The sequence below is a fragment of the Macrotis lagotis genome, chromosome 1, assembly GCF_037893015.1.
Source record: "Macrotis lagotis isolate mMagLag1 chromosome 1, bilby.v1.9.chrom.fasta, whole genome shotgun sequence".
Classification (NCBI taxonomy): domain Eukaryota; kingdom Metazoa; phylum Chordata; class Mammalia; order Peramelemorphia; family Peramelidae; genus Macrotis; species Macrotis lagotis.
In genome coordinates, this window is record NC_133658.1 from 389,985,319 (window position 1) to 389,999,917 (window position 14,599).

At 33.1% G+C, this 14,599-nt stretch overlaps 1 protein-coding gene across 2 annotated transcripts in view; it reads left to right on the forward strand.

Annotated features, from left to right (window-relative positions):
- Positions 1–14,599, forward strand: part of RNF145 (ring finger protein 145) — a 109,981-nt gene that overhangs the window by 55,321 nt on the left and 40,061 nt on the right. For both annotated transcript variants that reach the window (XM_074212511.1, XM_074212510.1), the window contains exons 5-6: positions 2,022–2,257; positions 5,942–6,117. In XM_074212511.1, coding sequence (XP_074068612.1) covers positions 2,022–2,257; positions 5,942–6,117 — 412 coding nt within the window. The remainder of the gene's footprint in view (positions 1–2,021; positions 2,258–5,941; positions 6,118–14,599) is intronic.

The window sequence follows — 14,599 nt, forward strand, 5'->3', positions numbered from 1 at the left end:
TATAGGTTTGTTTAGTAAATATAATGGCAAATAAAAGAATATAGGGTTGGGGGAGGGAAGCCCATATCTTTTAAAATAACTACAAAATTACTTCATTATCCCTTTAAAAAAGGTGACTGTCTTCTCCTGTCACTAATGTAAGTTGTAAGGGAAAACTAATTTGAAAACATCAAATTTTATTGTTAAATTCTTGGACATGATTTTATAAAGTAAAAATCCTAATAATGCTATGTACTTTTTATTTGGTGTTTAGAACACTCAATTTGAGTGTATTCATCTGAAAATAAAAATCTGCTCTTTTAAATTTGGGACAAGGCATTCCAATAGTGTTGCGACTCCTGCCTTCTCCTATAGAACAGATTATATTTTTCCAAAAGTATGTGTATTATATGTGAGTCATTCTCATCGATGAAAGAAGACAAATAAAACCAGTAACTCCAGGCTTCATCAGAATTTTCATGGGAATTTTCTGTACTTGTAGGGAGTTTTTACATCATTCTGTAGAGGGGAAATTTAAGTGAATGAAAGGTAGTCATTGCTTTAAGTGTATGAAAGAAATAGATACTTGGGATGAAAATCACTAACCTTTATAGTCCTAAAGTATATTTTTATAGTGCTTCATTTCCTCTAGTTTCTTGGAATGCTTGTATTTAGCATTTTCTCAGAAATGTCAGCTAATTAACAAAAATAAAAAACCCAAACTGATTCAATACATAAACCCATATATTTTTTCAAAATCCAGTTATTCTGAAAAATAACTGTTTATCTACCTCCTGTGTAAAAATGTTAAAAGCAAAACCTGATAGTTTTTTTTTACATTCTTGTATATAGGGATAAAAATCAACATTGTAGAAAAATACTTTGAGAAACTGATTTTATTATTATGAACATTTCCTCTACTTGGGTAGATTTCAACCCTTTAATTTTTTGGTTGATCTACAAGAGCTGATTTGACCAAAAACTCACCTTGTGACCCCTAATTTTCTAGCAAGCCTTTAAATTAGGTAGGTGCAGCACAGAATAAAATACTAAGCATGGCCTGAAGGCCTCTTCTACTTGATAAGACACTTAGGCAACCCTAGTATAATCTTTAAGAACCCAGATAATCTCTATGACATTATGAAACAGAATAGTGTTTGAGAAAATGGTTTTCAAAATACTAAATTAAAATCATTTTTATAAGTCATATAAATTCAACACATATTATGTGATTATCATGAATTATTCTAAGATGCATAAATTCCAGGGATGTAAAAAGAAAATAGTTTTTGCCTTCAAGGTACTTAAAAATCTACTGGAATGTAAACTTAACTTTCATAACTTAACCTTCATGATTGAGTCATTTGGGGAGGCAGCACAATCTAATAATACTATAACCCAGACTTGAAACCTGTTCATCACTAGATCACTTTTATAGGGTAATCTTGAGGAGTCTGTTTTTATCTTTTAACTGTACAATTGCACCCATAAAATATGAACTCTACAATTTTATCCATAATATTTTGAGTTCATCTAAAATCATTTATAAAGATGAGGTAACAGTGGCATAATAATATTGAATTAGATGTTGCAAAATTTTTTCTATTACTATCCTTGACTTCAGCTTGGGATGATGTTATGAAAGATAGTGGATGGTTCAGCTAGGTGTCACAGTGGATAGAACACTGGCCCTGGAGTCAGGACAGCCTGAGTTCAAATCCGGCCTCAGACACTTAATAATTACCTATCTGTGTGACCTTTTGCCTTGCAAAAACAAAAAAAAAAGACAGTATAAAGTAATGGTGCTTAAGAAGAACTCAGAGAACAGATGGATACAAGATTCATAGATAATATGAATATAGAATTAATTTCAGAAAAGATTGACATTTGAAACAAATTAATTTAATCTTAAAGATCAAATGCAAGAAACATAACTCTAGATTTTATTATTAAAGCATTACTTGGTCGAGTATTGCGTTGAATGTTTTCTTTGAGCTCATTTTTACTGAATGATAATAATTCTAACTTTTTTTTCCTTTTAGGTCAATTGGTGGTGTGTACATTGTGCTCATGTGTGATGAAAACTAAACAGATATGGCTCTTCTCTGCTCACATGCTTCCTCTTCTGGCACGACTGTGCCTTGTTCCACTAGAGACTATCGTTGTCATTAACAAATTTGCAATGATTTTTACTGGATTAGAAGTTCTCTATTTTCTTGCATCCAACCTTTTGGTCCCTTATAATCTTGCTAAATCTGCATATAGGGAATTGGTCCAGGTAAGAAACACATTTAGAAGTATTTGGTTGAAATACTCCCTAAGCACAAAGTATGCTTAGCATTTACTTTACCGTTTTCCATCATTCATAATTTTTTTGAGCTAAATCTATCTCAGTGATAGGATTACTTGTTGTAGTTATGGTAATTATTTAAATTAATTAGAATTCTGATGGAGATTTGTGGAAGTGTTGATTACTTGATGGCCAAAGCCTGATTTTTTTTTTCCTGAACCTTGATTAGAAGATGACCATGATTAAATTTTTCTCTGATGGTAATTTATTTCAGTTGATAATGTAGGTGAAAACCAGGGCTACATTTTAATTGTTTTATTTCATCTTTTAATTTGAGTCAAATTTTTGCTAATATGTATTCTTAATGTAATATAATTTCCATTATGTGTCAGAATGCCCTCCTTTAATGTTTTGATCCAGAACAGATTGATTCGCATTACAAATAATAGAAATGAGAGAGGTTGACCATCTAGCTGATATTTTAATCATGTCTTTGAAAATGGTAAAGATATATCAGCATCTCAACAATACAGTATATTAAAAATTAAGCTAGCCAGTATTATCACTTAGATCTCAGTTTTATCATCTTAAATCTGTCATGACTATAAAGTAAAATGCTGAAAAGTGACATGTATTTATTGTGTGCGATTTATTATTTTTTTTTGTGTGTGTATATGTGCTTTGTTTTTTTTTTTGGTGGGGCAGTGGACTTAAGTGACCTGCCTAAGGTCAAGAATCTGAGGTTGAATTTGAACTGAGATCCTCCTTACTCCAGGGCCAGTGCTCTATCCACTGCGCCATCTAGCTGTCCTTTTGTACATGTCTGTGTATCTACTGTATAAAGAAAGATACAGGAAGCCCTCTTGATTTACAGTGTTCAGAATTTATGGTAAGCATATCCTTCCCTGCTGGTCATTATAGCATATGCTTTACCATGCCTTATCCCTCTACTCTCAGTCTGATCACAGTCCCTTATGTCCATGGTTTGGAATCATGTCTAAAGCACTGACTTGGAAAAAAGATATTCTCCTATATCCCTTATGTTGTGTCTTTTTTGGAGAACACATTATGAAGTACAAGATCCTCTGTGATTTGACTCACCAGGATGGAAGCAGAGAGAGTGCCAGAGAGCAGAATGTCTGGAGGAATTAGAGTTGTCGAACAACTGTGGACTAGAGAATCTCTTAATAATTGTTATTAAGCATTCACTGTAATAAATTCTAGGGATACAAAGAAAGACAAGTGAGAGCCCCCCCCCCCCATACCCTCCCTTAAAGAGCTAACAGTCTAATGGAGGAAGATAACACAAAGAAAGAGCTGAAAATCAGGAGTAGATGGAGTGGCTTGGGGGGAATGATGAGGATCTTAAATCAAGTGTTAAATGATAAAATGTCTACCCTAGATCCCACTCCTTAAATAGAGATTCTTCAAGGAGCTCTCTGACATCTATTCTCTACCCTTTCCAATCAAAAGGTAGAAGGGACCCAAGGGGATAGTGTACTAAGGAGATAAGAGTTTCAAAGTTGATGTGATCTTGCAAGTAAGAGGAGTTTTTAGAGACAATGATGAAGTCCAAATGAGCAGTCAGGTAGGAAATACTGAAGTATTTCTACTCTAGTCATCCCTCAGAAATGTAGGCCTGTTAGATCCCTGTTAGTCTGACAATATATCATAATAGTCATGATTTCTATTTAGAATATATATATCTATAATGAAAAGGAAAGGTAGATTCATAAAAATACTTTATAGTTTGGGAGTAACATTGGATTGTTGGAAACTTCATTTTATTTTTTTAAATATTTTATTTGTTTTCCAATTATATATAATAGTAGTTTCTACTTACCATTTTTGGTAAGGTTTTGAATTTTATAGTTTTTCCCCCACCCTCCCCCCACCCCTCACAGAAGGCAGTCTGATAATCTTTACATTGTTTCCATGCTATATATTGATTGAAATTGAATGTATTGAGAGAGATATCCTTGAGGAGAAAATAAATTATCAGCGATAGCAAAATTATGTAGTACATAAGACTTTTTTTTTAAATTGAAGGTAATAGACTTTGGTCTTTGGGAAACTTCATTTTAACTAGAATAATTATTTCAAACTTTTTAGGATTTGCATACTAGTAAAATTTGATTTAAAGCTCTGAACAAATTTCATTAATTCTGTATATACCCTTGTGAAATTTAGTTCTCTGTCATCATAATTATCAACAATAGCTTATCTTAGATACCAAGAAAATTAATGATTTTGAAATATTTTAACAATAATTTTTGTAATTTTGAATTTGTGATTTGGTTCATTCCCCAAAACTGATTTAATGTAAGTACATCATTTTAAAGTCTTTTAAATCGCAAATATAATTTATCTTACCAGAAAAGATTATATTGTCAATATGTTTTGCTCTATAATTTAGTGTAATCAAAGACAATAAAACTTAATTAGTTTTTCATTTGGTAAAATTATTTTACTTCTTTGCATACTTGAAAACCACAGGGACTAAGTCTCTTTTCCAGTGTTACATTAATTTTCTTTTTGGTTGCTATTGAATACATTGTATTACTGCATTGTATCAAATTGCATTGATATTAAAGCAATGGTTAAAAGTATAGTGTTTTAGGTATGGCATTGATATTTATGGCCTGGAGTTGGATAGAAGAAAAATTGAAATCTTTGATTGATCTTATTTTTTTTGTTTTATTTTATTTTTTTTAGTTTTTGCAAGGCAGTGGGGTTAAGTGGCTTACCCAAGGCCACACAGCTAGGTAATTATTAAGTGTCTGAGGCCAGATTTGAACTCAGGTACTCCTGACTCCAGGGCTGGTGCTCTATCCACTGTGCCACCTAGTCACCCCAATTGATCTTATTTTGATAAGGTTAAGCTGTTAATAGGAATAGAATCATAAGTGTATAGAGTTTGAAAAACTCTTAGAAATCAGGTGGCATAAAATTTTTAATACACAAAGGAGGAAACTGAATTTCAGAGAAATTAAATGGAAATTCCTATGAAAATACTTAGTTTGAATAAAGTAGTAGTAAAAGATATTTTTATGAGCTGTGAATTGAAAAATTTATATTTAAACCATTTGAAATATGTTTAATATTTTAAGATTCTGTAATTTAATTTTAAATTAATGTCTGAAAATGTTCATAGATCAGTACTAATTTTTAGAAAAGGAATAAAATTCTTTTTTTGAAGTCCTGTTACTTATAATCTATATTTTAAAGCTCATAATCTACTATTGTGAAACAAAAATGAATTAAATTTATTAAGCATTATGCTAGGTGATAAAGGAGATCAAAGAAAATTCTAAAGTAAGTATTATTATATAAAGTTATTTATTAAAACTAAAATCATAGTATCTTTACAACTAATTGGAAAGTCATTATTGTTTTTGGTTGAGTTAGATTATGCCAATGTGTGAAGTAGTAGTTGTAAAACTGAAAACTCAGATTTTATAATTTTTGAGTTTATTTAATTTTAATTAAAAAAATGTTAAAGCAGTCTCATAATGTAAGAAAAACTATACTTATTTTCCTCTGAATCAAAATAAGTTTCTTTAGACTCTTCTCTCTGGAAATGTAATAACATATAATAACTATGATTGTTATTTTGTCTGAATAGGAAATGATTTCAAAAATTAATTGCATTTGTGTTATTTCTATATTCAGGTAGTGGAAGTATATGGCCTTTTGGCTTTGGGAATGTCCTTATGGAATCAGCTGGTTGTCCCCGTACTTTTCATGGTCTTCTGGCTTGTCTTATTTGCTCTTCAGATTTACTCTTATTTTAGCACACGAGATCAACCTGCTTCACGGGAAAGGCTTCTTTTTCTTTTTCTGACAAGGTAATTAACAAAAACCTGATACCATTGCCCACAGGAACACAAAATTTTAATGTGATGTTATTCAGATTGAACTAATTTAAGAACAACATTTTTCTTTATAGGGAAAAACCAAATTGGCTTATCTCATGGTTAGTGAAATAATGCATGTATCATATTAATTAAATATTTAATCCAAAGAAATGTCAAACATTATTTGTAAAGTTTGGTTTGGGGAAACAATATTTTCCTAAATATCACTTGTTTTTTTCTCAATCAGTTACTTCTTTCTTGGTTTTACTTACCCCTACCTTTATACCTTGTATGCTGGACTGTGAACTCTCTACATAAAGATATCTATAATCTGGTAGATAATTGTTTTTTCCTTTGACCCATATCAGTTTAATAGATAGGTGAGGATCCACATTGCCATGTATGTGCAGATGCAACTTAAAGAACAAATTGTTATTTGTTACATTTAAAGATCAGTTGTAATTCCACTTAAGGGGCAAAAAGTAAATGACTTTTTGTTCATCAAATACTTGATTACCTACTGTGTATTGCTACTAGAGAAGATATAGAAATATATATTATAGTGATAGTTAAGTTGCAGGGGAAATAGGAATAAGACTTTTGATTTTATTGGTATAGGGTAATTCCAGATATAGAAGTTCTCTCCATCAGAGCTTTTCAGCAACTTCCTTTTAACCTAAAAGTCTTAGAGAATTGCCTAGATTATTGACATATCCAGGATCACCTAGCCTGTACGTCAGAAGTGAGAATTGAACTTAGCTTTCTCCCATCCAACCATCTTTCTCTTTTCCTTGGCCACTTTCAAAATATGTGGTCTGCATTCTGGACAGCTCCTTGTTACCAGACAAGTGGAATTAGGACTCTGTCTCTGTGATCCTGGGGTTCTGATAGATGAATTTTTGCCTTATCTTGCCCCAGATGACTGCCATTCTTCCTGGCCATTTCAGAATGATACTATTGGGTGCATACCCAACAATATTCTCCCTTGCTTACCTCTCCCCCCCCATTAGAATGTGAGCTCCTTGAAGCAGGCGTTACATTGTTTACTTTTGTGTCCTTAACAGTTAAGACAGTGTTTGACACATAGAAAGCGCTTAATAAATACTTTTTTATTCATATATCCATCCATCCATCTATCCATCATCCATCCATCCATCCACAGCTTAATTTAGGTTCTCATTACCTTTTACTTAGATTAATTCAACAACCTTCCTATTGAACTTTCTGCTTTCACCCCTGTGCCCTTCTGCGTATATCCAATTCTAAATATTGCTGTCAAAGTTTCTTTTCTACTGAGTAAATTGCAATGGTTCCCCTTATTGCTTCAAGGATAAAATATAAACTAGAGCAAACTGACCCTAACCTATCTTTTCATCTTCATTGTATATTACTTGTACATTGTACATTACTTCTCCTGTACTTATCTGTATCTCTCATATGGGATCCTCCATTTTCCATTTCTTTTTTTTTTTTTTGCATTTTTCTGCCTTCCTGGCCATTATCATTTTATTTAGTTATTTCAGTCATGTTCAGATCTTTGTGATCCCATTTGGGCTTTTCTTGGCAAAAGATACTGGAGTGGTTTTCCATTTCCTTTTTCTCCTCACAGATGAGGAAACTGAGGCAAACTGGGTGAAGTGATTTGACTAGGGTCACCTAGTTAGTAAGTGTTTGAGGGTAGATTTGAGCTCAGGAAAATGAGTCTTCTTGACTTCAGTCCTAGCACTTTTATATGCTGCAACACCTAGCTGCCCCTTAGAATTTTAGCTTCTTGCATAATGTGATTGTTTAATTCATTGTTTCTGTATCTTCAGGGCTTGGCATGTAATAGTTTTTTTATTATTTTGAATTTTAAAATTTTACCCCTAATCTTGCTTCTCCCACCCCCAACAGAAGGCAGTCTGCTAATTTTTGCTTTGTTTCCATTGTATACATAGATCTAAGTTGAATGTGATGAGAGAAAAATCACATCCTTAAGGAAGAAAAATAAAGTATAAGAGATAGCAAAATTACATAGTAAGATAACTCTTCTTTTAAAACTAAAGGTGATAGCCTTTGGTCTTTGTTCAAACCTCACACTTCTTTCCCTGGATATAGATAGTATTCTCCATTGCAGTTACCCCAAAATTGTGCCTGATTATTGCACTAATGGAATGAGCAAGTCCATCAAGGTTGATCATAACCCCCATGTTGCTGTTAGGGTGTACAATGTTTTTCTGGTTCTGCTCATCTCGTTCAGCATCAGTTCATATAAATCCCTCCAGTCTTCCCTGAATTCTCATCCCTCCTAGTTTCTAATAGAACAATAGTGTTCCATGACATACATATACCACATTTTGTTAAGCCATTCTCCAAATGAAGGACATTCACTTAATTTCCAATTCTTTGCCACCACCAACAGGGCTGCTATGAATATTTTTGTGCAGGTGATGTTTTTACCCTGCTTCATAAACTCCTCAGGGTATAAACCCAGTAGTGGTATTGCTGGATCAAAGGGTATGCAAATTTTTGTTGCCCTTTGGGCATAATTCCAAATTGCTCTCCAGAAAGGTTGGATGAGTTCACAGCTCCACCAACAATGTATTAGTGTCCCAGATTTCCCACATACCTTTCAACATTGATTATTGTCCTTTCTGGTCATATTGGATAGTCTGAGAGGTATGGTACCTCAGAGATGCTTTAATTTGCATATCTCTAATAACTAGTGATTTAGAGTAATTTTTCATATGACTGTGGATCATTTTGATTTCCTCATCCGTAAATTGCCTTTGTATATCCTTTGATGATTTCTCAATTGGGGAATGACTTGTTTTTTTTTTTTAATTTGACTCAGTTCTCTGTATATTTTAGAAATGAATCCTTTGTCAGAAATACTAGTTGTAAGGCAGCTAGGTGGTGCAGTGGATAGAGCACTGGCCCTGGAGTCAAGAGTACCTGAGTTCAAATCCGGCCTCAGACACTTAATAATTATCTAACTGTGTGACCTTGGGCCAGTCACTTTACCTCATTGCTTTTCAAAAACTTAAAAAAAATGAAATACTAGTTTTAAAAATTGTTTCCCAATATACTACATTTCTTTTGATCTTGGTTACAATGATTTTGTCTGTGCAAAAGCTTTTTAATTTAATGTCATCAAAATTGTCTAGTTTGTTTTGAATGATGTTCTCCATCTCTTCCTTGGTCATAAACTGCTTTCATTTCCATAAACCTGACAGGTAAACTATTCCTTGATCTCCTAGTTTGCTTATAATATTGTTTTTTTTTAATGTCTAAATCCTGTATCCATTTTGAACTTATCTTGGTATAGGCTGTGAGGAGTTGGTCTAATCTAAGTTTCTTCTGTACTAACTTCCAATTTTCCCCAACAGTTTTTATTGAAGAGAGAGTTTTTATCCTAGTAGCTGACTGGACTCTTTGGGGTTTATCAAACAGCAGATTACTGTAATCTTATCCCGCTGTTGCATCTAGTCTATTCCAGTAATCCACCACTCTGTTTCTTAGCCAATATGAGACAGTTTTGATGACTGATGCTTTATAATATAATTTTAGATCTGATAGAGTTAAGCTATTTTTTTTCATTGAATCCCTAGAAATTCTTGACTTTTTATTTCTTCATATTAATTTACTTACAATTTTTCTAAATCATTAAAGTAATTATTTGGAATTTTGATTTATAGGGCACTAAACAAGTAGTTTAAATTTGATAGAATTTTCATTTTTATTTATATTAGCTTGGCCTATCCATGAGCAGTTGGTATTTGCCCAGTATTTAAATCTGATTTTATTTGTGTGAGAAGTGTTTTGTAATTGTTCTCAAAAAGATTATGAGTCTGCCTTGGCAGACATTTTATATTGTCTTAAATTACTTCATTCATTCATTCATTCATTCCTTCATTCCTTCATTTATTTATAGATTTTTTTTGAAAGGCAATGGGGTTAACTGGCTTGCCCAAGGCCACACAGCTAGGTAATTATTAAGTGTCTGAGACCAATTTGAACCCCAGTACTCCTAACTCCAGGGTCGGTGCTTTATCCACTGCACCACCTAGCTGCCCCCCTTACTTTAAATGGGATTTCTCTTAACTAATTCTTTCTATTTCATCTTGCTAGTCATATAAAGAAAAGTTGAGGATTTGTGAGGGTTTATCTTATCTCCTGTGACTTTGCTCATGTTACTAATTATTTCTCATAGTTTTTTAGTTGATTTTTGGGGATTCTCTAGGTATACTATCATGTCATCTACAAAGAGTGAGAGTTTTGTCTTTTCCTTCTCAATTCTAATTCTTTCAATTTCTTTTTCTTCTCTTATTGCAGAGCCTAATATTTCTAATACAATATTGAATAGTAGTGGTAATACTGGGCATCATTGTTTCACCCCTGATCTTATTGGGAATGCCTCCAGCCGCTCCCCATTGAATATAATGCTTGTTGATGGTTTCAGATAGATACTGCTTATTATTCTAAGGAGCAATCTATTTATTCCTATGCTCTCCATTGTTTTTAGTAGGAATGGGTGCTGTATTTTGTCAAAAACTTTTTCAGCATCTAATGATATAATCATACTACTTCTGATAGGTTTGTTATTGATATAATTAAGTATACTAACTGTTTTCCTAATATTGAACCAACCCTGCATTCCTGGGATGAATCCTACTTGGTAAAAATGTATTATCCTAATGATAACTTGTTGTAATAGTTTTGCTAAGATTTTATTTAAGATTTTTGTATCTGTATTCATCAGGGAGATAGGTCTATAATTTTCTTTCTCTGTTTTAACTCTTCCTGGTTTAGATATCAGTGCCATATTGGTGTCATAGAAAGAGTTAGGTAGAGCTCTGTCCTCACCTATTTTTCCAAAAAATTTATATAAAATTGGAACCAATTGTTCCTTAAATGTTTGATAGAATTCACTTGTGAATCCATCTGGCCCTGGAGATTTTTTCTTAGGGAGTTCAATAATGGCTTGTTAAATTTCTTTTTTCTGAGATAGGGTTATTTAGGCATTTAATTTCCACTTCATTTAACCTGGGAAACATATTTTTGTAAATATTCATCCATTTCACTTAGATCATCAACTTTACTGGGCAAAATAGTTCTAAATCATTACTTTAGTTTCCTCCTCACTGGTAGTGATTTCACCTTTTTCATATCATATACTAGCAATTTGGTTTTCTTCTTTGTTTTTCCTAATCAAATTGACTAGAGGTTTATCAATTTTTTGTTTTTTTTTCATAAAACCAACTCTTGGTTTTATTTATTAATTCAATAGTTTTCTTGCTTTTAATTATATTAATTTCTTCTTTAATTTTTAGAATTTCTAATTTGGTATTTAATTGGGGGTTTTTAATTTGTTCTTTCTCTAATTTTTTTAGTTGCATACTTAATTCATTAATTTCCTCTTTTTCTAATTTATTCATGTAAGCGTTTAAAGATATAATATATCCCCTGACAGCTGCTTTGAATGAATCCCATAGGTTTTGGTATGTTGTTTAATTATTGTCATTATCTAGGATGAAATATTTCTTTCTGCAATTTGTTGTTTGATCCACTCATTCTTTAAAATGAGGTTATTTAGTTTCCAGTTAGTTTTGGGTCTGTATCTCCCTGGTCTGGTATTGAGTAAGATTTTTATTGTATTATTATCTGAGAAAAATGTATTTGCTAAAGATGTTTCTGCCTTTCTGTAGTTGATCATTAGGTTTTTATTCCCTAGTACATGGTAAATTTTTGAGTAAGTGCCATGTATTGCCGAAAAAAAGTATATACTTTTCTGTCCCTATTTAGTTTCCTCCATAAGTCTATCACATCTAGGTTTTCTAACAATTTATTTATCTCCTTAACTTCCTTCTTTTTTATTTTATGATTAGATTTGTCTAAATTTAAGAGTGGAAGGTTGAGGTCTCTCACTAGTAGGGTTTTGCTCTCTATGCCTTCCTGCAGTTCTTTCAGCTTTTCCTCTAAGAATTTGGATGCTATCCCCTTGGGTGCATTGAAATCAGTTTATTGTCTATGATACCTTATAGGAGGATATAGTTTCCTTCTTTATCTCTTTTAATGCTATCTATTTTTGAAGCTGCTTTGTCTGAGATAAGGATTGCTATCCCTGCTTTTTTTTTTACTTTTGCCCCAATCTTTTACCTTTACTCTATATGTATCTCTGATTTAAATGAGTTTCTTGTAAGCAGCATATTGTAGGATTCTAGTTTTTAATCCACTTTGTTATTTGCTTACATTTTAAGGGAGAGTTCATCCCATTCACATTCAAAGTTATAATTACTAACTCATTATGGACCTCCATTCTATTTTTCCCTGTTTGTATTTCCCTTTTTTTCACTTTATCCATATTCCCCAGTATTTTGTTTCTGAATACCACCATCTTCAGTGTGTGTCCTATATTCTCTCCCCTGTCCCTTTTTCTCTTTTTCCTTCCCTTCTGTTCTCCCCCCCGTCTCTGTCCCCCTTCCCCTTTTCACCTTTTAAGACTTGAAAGGTAAAATGTTTCTTAAGTTAACTGAGTGTGTGTATAAGTTATCTTTAAGCCAAGTTTGATGATAGGAAGATTCAGGTGTTTCTCATCTCCTCCCTTCTTCCCCTCTATTACTATAAGTCCTTTGTACCTCTTTATAAAATGAAATTTACCCCCATTCAATCTCCTCCATCCTTCTGTCTCCTTCCTGTCTCTCTTTTTAAGGAGGTAGTGTTTAAATCATTCTTTGTGAGTCTCAGAAAATCATGAGTATCCATCACTTTTGGCTAAGTATAGTATCTCTAATAGAGTTATAATTCTCAAGAGTTATTAGGTTCATTCTCCCAAATAGGGATATATCCAGTGCTACCCATTGGATAGTAGTCTTGTGGATAAGACATGAGTGTCCATCCCTTCTGGCTAAGCATATTCTCTCTGATAGAGTTACAATTCTCAATAGTTATGAGAATCTTTTTCCCATGCTGGGATATAGCCAGTTTCATCTTATTGGATAGCAGTTCTTTTTTATTTATTTTTCTTTTACCCCCTCCTTTTTTTTATCCTTTTCATGTGTCTCTTGCACCTCCTGTTTGATATCTAAATTTTATATTTAGCTCTGATCTTTTCATCAGGAATTGTTGGAAGTCTCCTATTTCATTAAATGACCATCTTTCCCCTGGAAAAGAAGGTTCAGTTTTGCTGGATAGTGGATTCTTGACTACATTCCAAGTTCCCTTGCTCTTTGGAATATCTCATTTCAGGCTTTTTGATCCCTTAATGTTGTTGCAGCCAGGTCCTGCATAATCTTTACTGTGGCTCCTTGGTATTTAAATTGTTTCTTTCCATCTACTTGCAGCTCTTTCTCTTATATTTGATAGTTCTGAAATTTGGCCACAATATTCCTTGGTATTTTCATTTTAGGATCCCTTTCCAAAGGAGATTAATGTATTCTTTTCTTTTTTTTAGTGTTTTTTTTTTTTTGCAAGGCAATGGGGTTAAGTGGCTTGCCCAAGGCTACACAGCTAGGTAATTATTAAGTGTCTAAGGCCAGATTTGAACTTGGGTACTTCTGACTCCAGGGCCAGTGTTCTATCCACTGTTCCACCTAGTCATCCCTAGAGATTGATGTATTCTTTCAATAACTATTTTGTACTCTGGTTCCATGATATCAGGGCAGTTTTCCATCACTAATTCTTGTAATATGAAGTACAGGTTTTTTTTTTCTCTTCAATGTTTTCAGGAAGACCAATAATTCTTAGGTTGTCTTCTCCTCGATCTGTTCTCGAGGTCATTGGTTTTGCTGATGAGGTATTTTACATTTTCTTCTGTTTTTCTTTATCTTGTCTTATGAAGTCATTAATTTCCACAGATTCCATTCTTTTTTTAAGAGAAGAATTTTCTTCATTTACCTTTTGCAACTCCTTTTCCAGTTGGTCAATTTTATTTTTGCAGGAGTTTTCCATTTGCCCAATTGAAGTTTTGAAAGAATTATTTTCTTTTTGCATTTGCCCAATTGAGGATCTGAATTATTCTTATTTTGTATTTTTACAATTGTGTTTTCCAAGGATTTATTTTCATGTTGCAAGATGCTGATTTTCTCTTGAGTTTCTTTTCCCAATTTTTTCAATTGATTTTTAAACTCCTTCCTGATTTCTTCAAGGAAGTCTTTCTGGACTGGAGACCAATTCATATTCTTCTCAGAAGTTCTAGATTACTGTGGATTAATATGTTTCCTTCTAATTATTTCTCAGTGGCCCCCCCTTTCACTGGCCTTTCTTCATTTTACTGGGATCTTATGTTGGAGGAGGGGCTGGCTCTCAGAGGTTTGCTTTTGAAAACCCTAGAGTCTTTGTTCACTTGGCTTAGTCTCTCCAAGTGGGCTGGCTAGTAGGGGTTGCTGATTGCTTTCTCTGGGCCTAAAGGGAGTGAGGGGTGGCTACAGGGTTTGAATTATCCTTAAACAATGTGGGCTGGGCCCTGGGGTGGGGGAGGTAGTTAAAAGTTTTG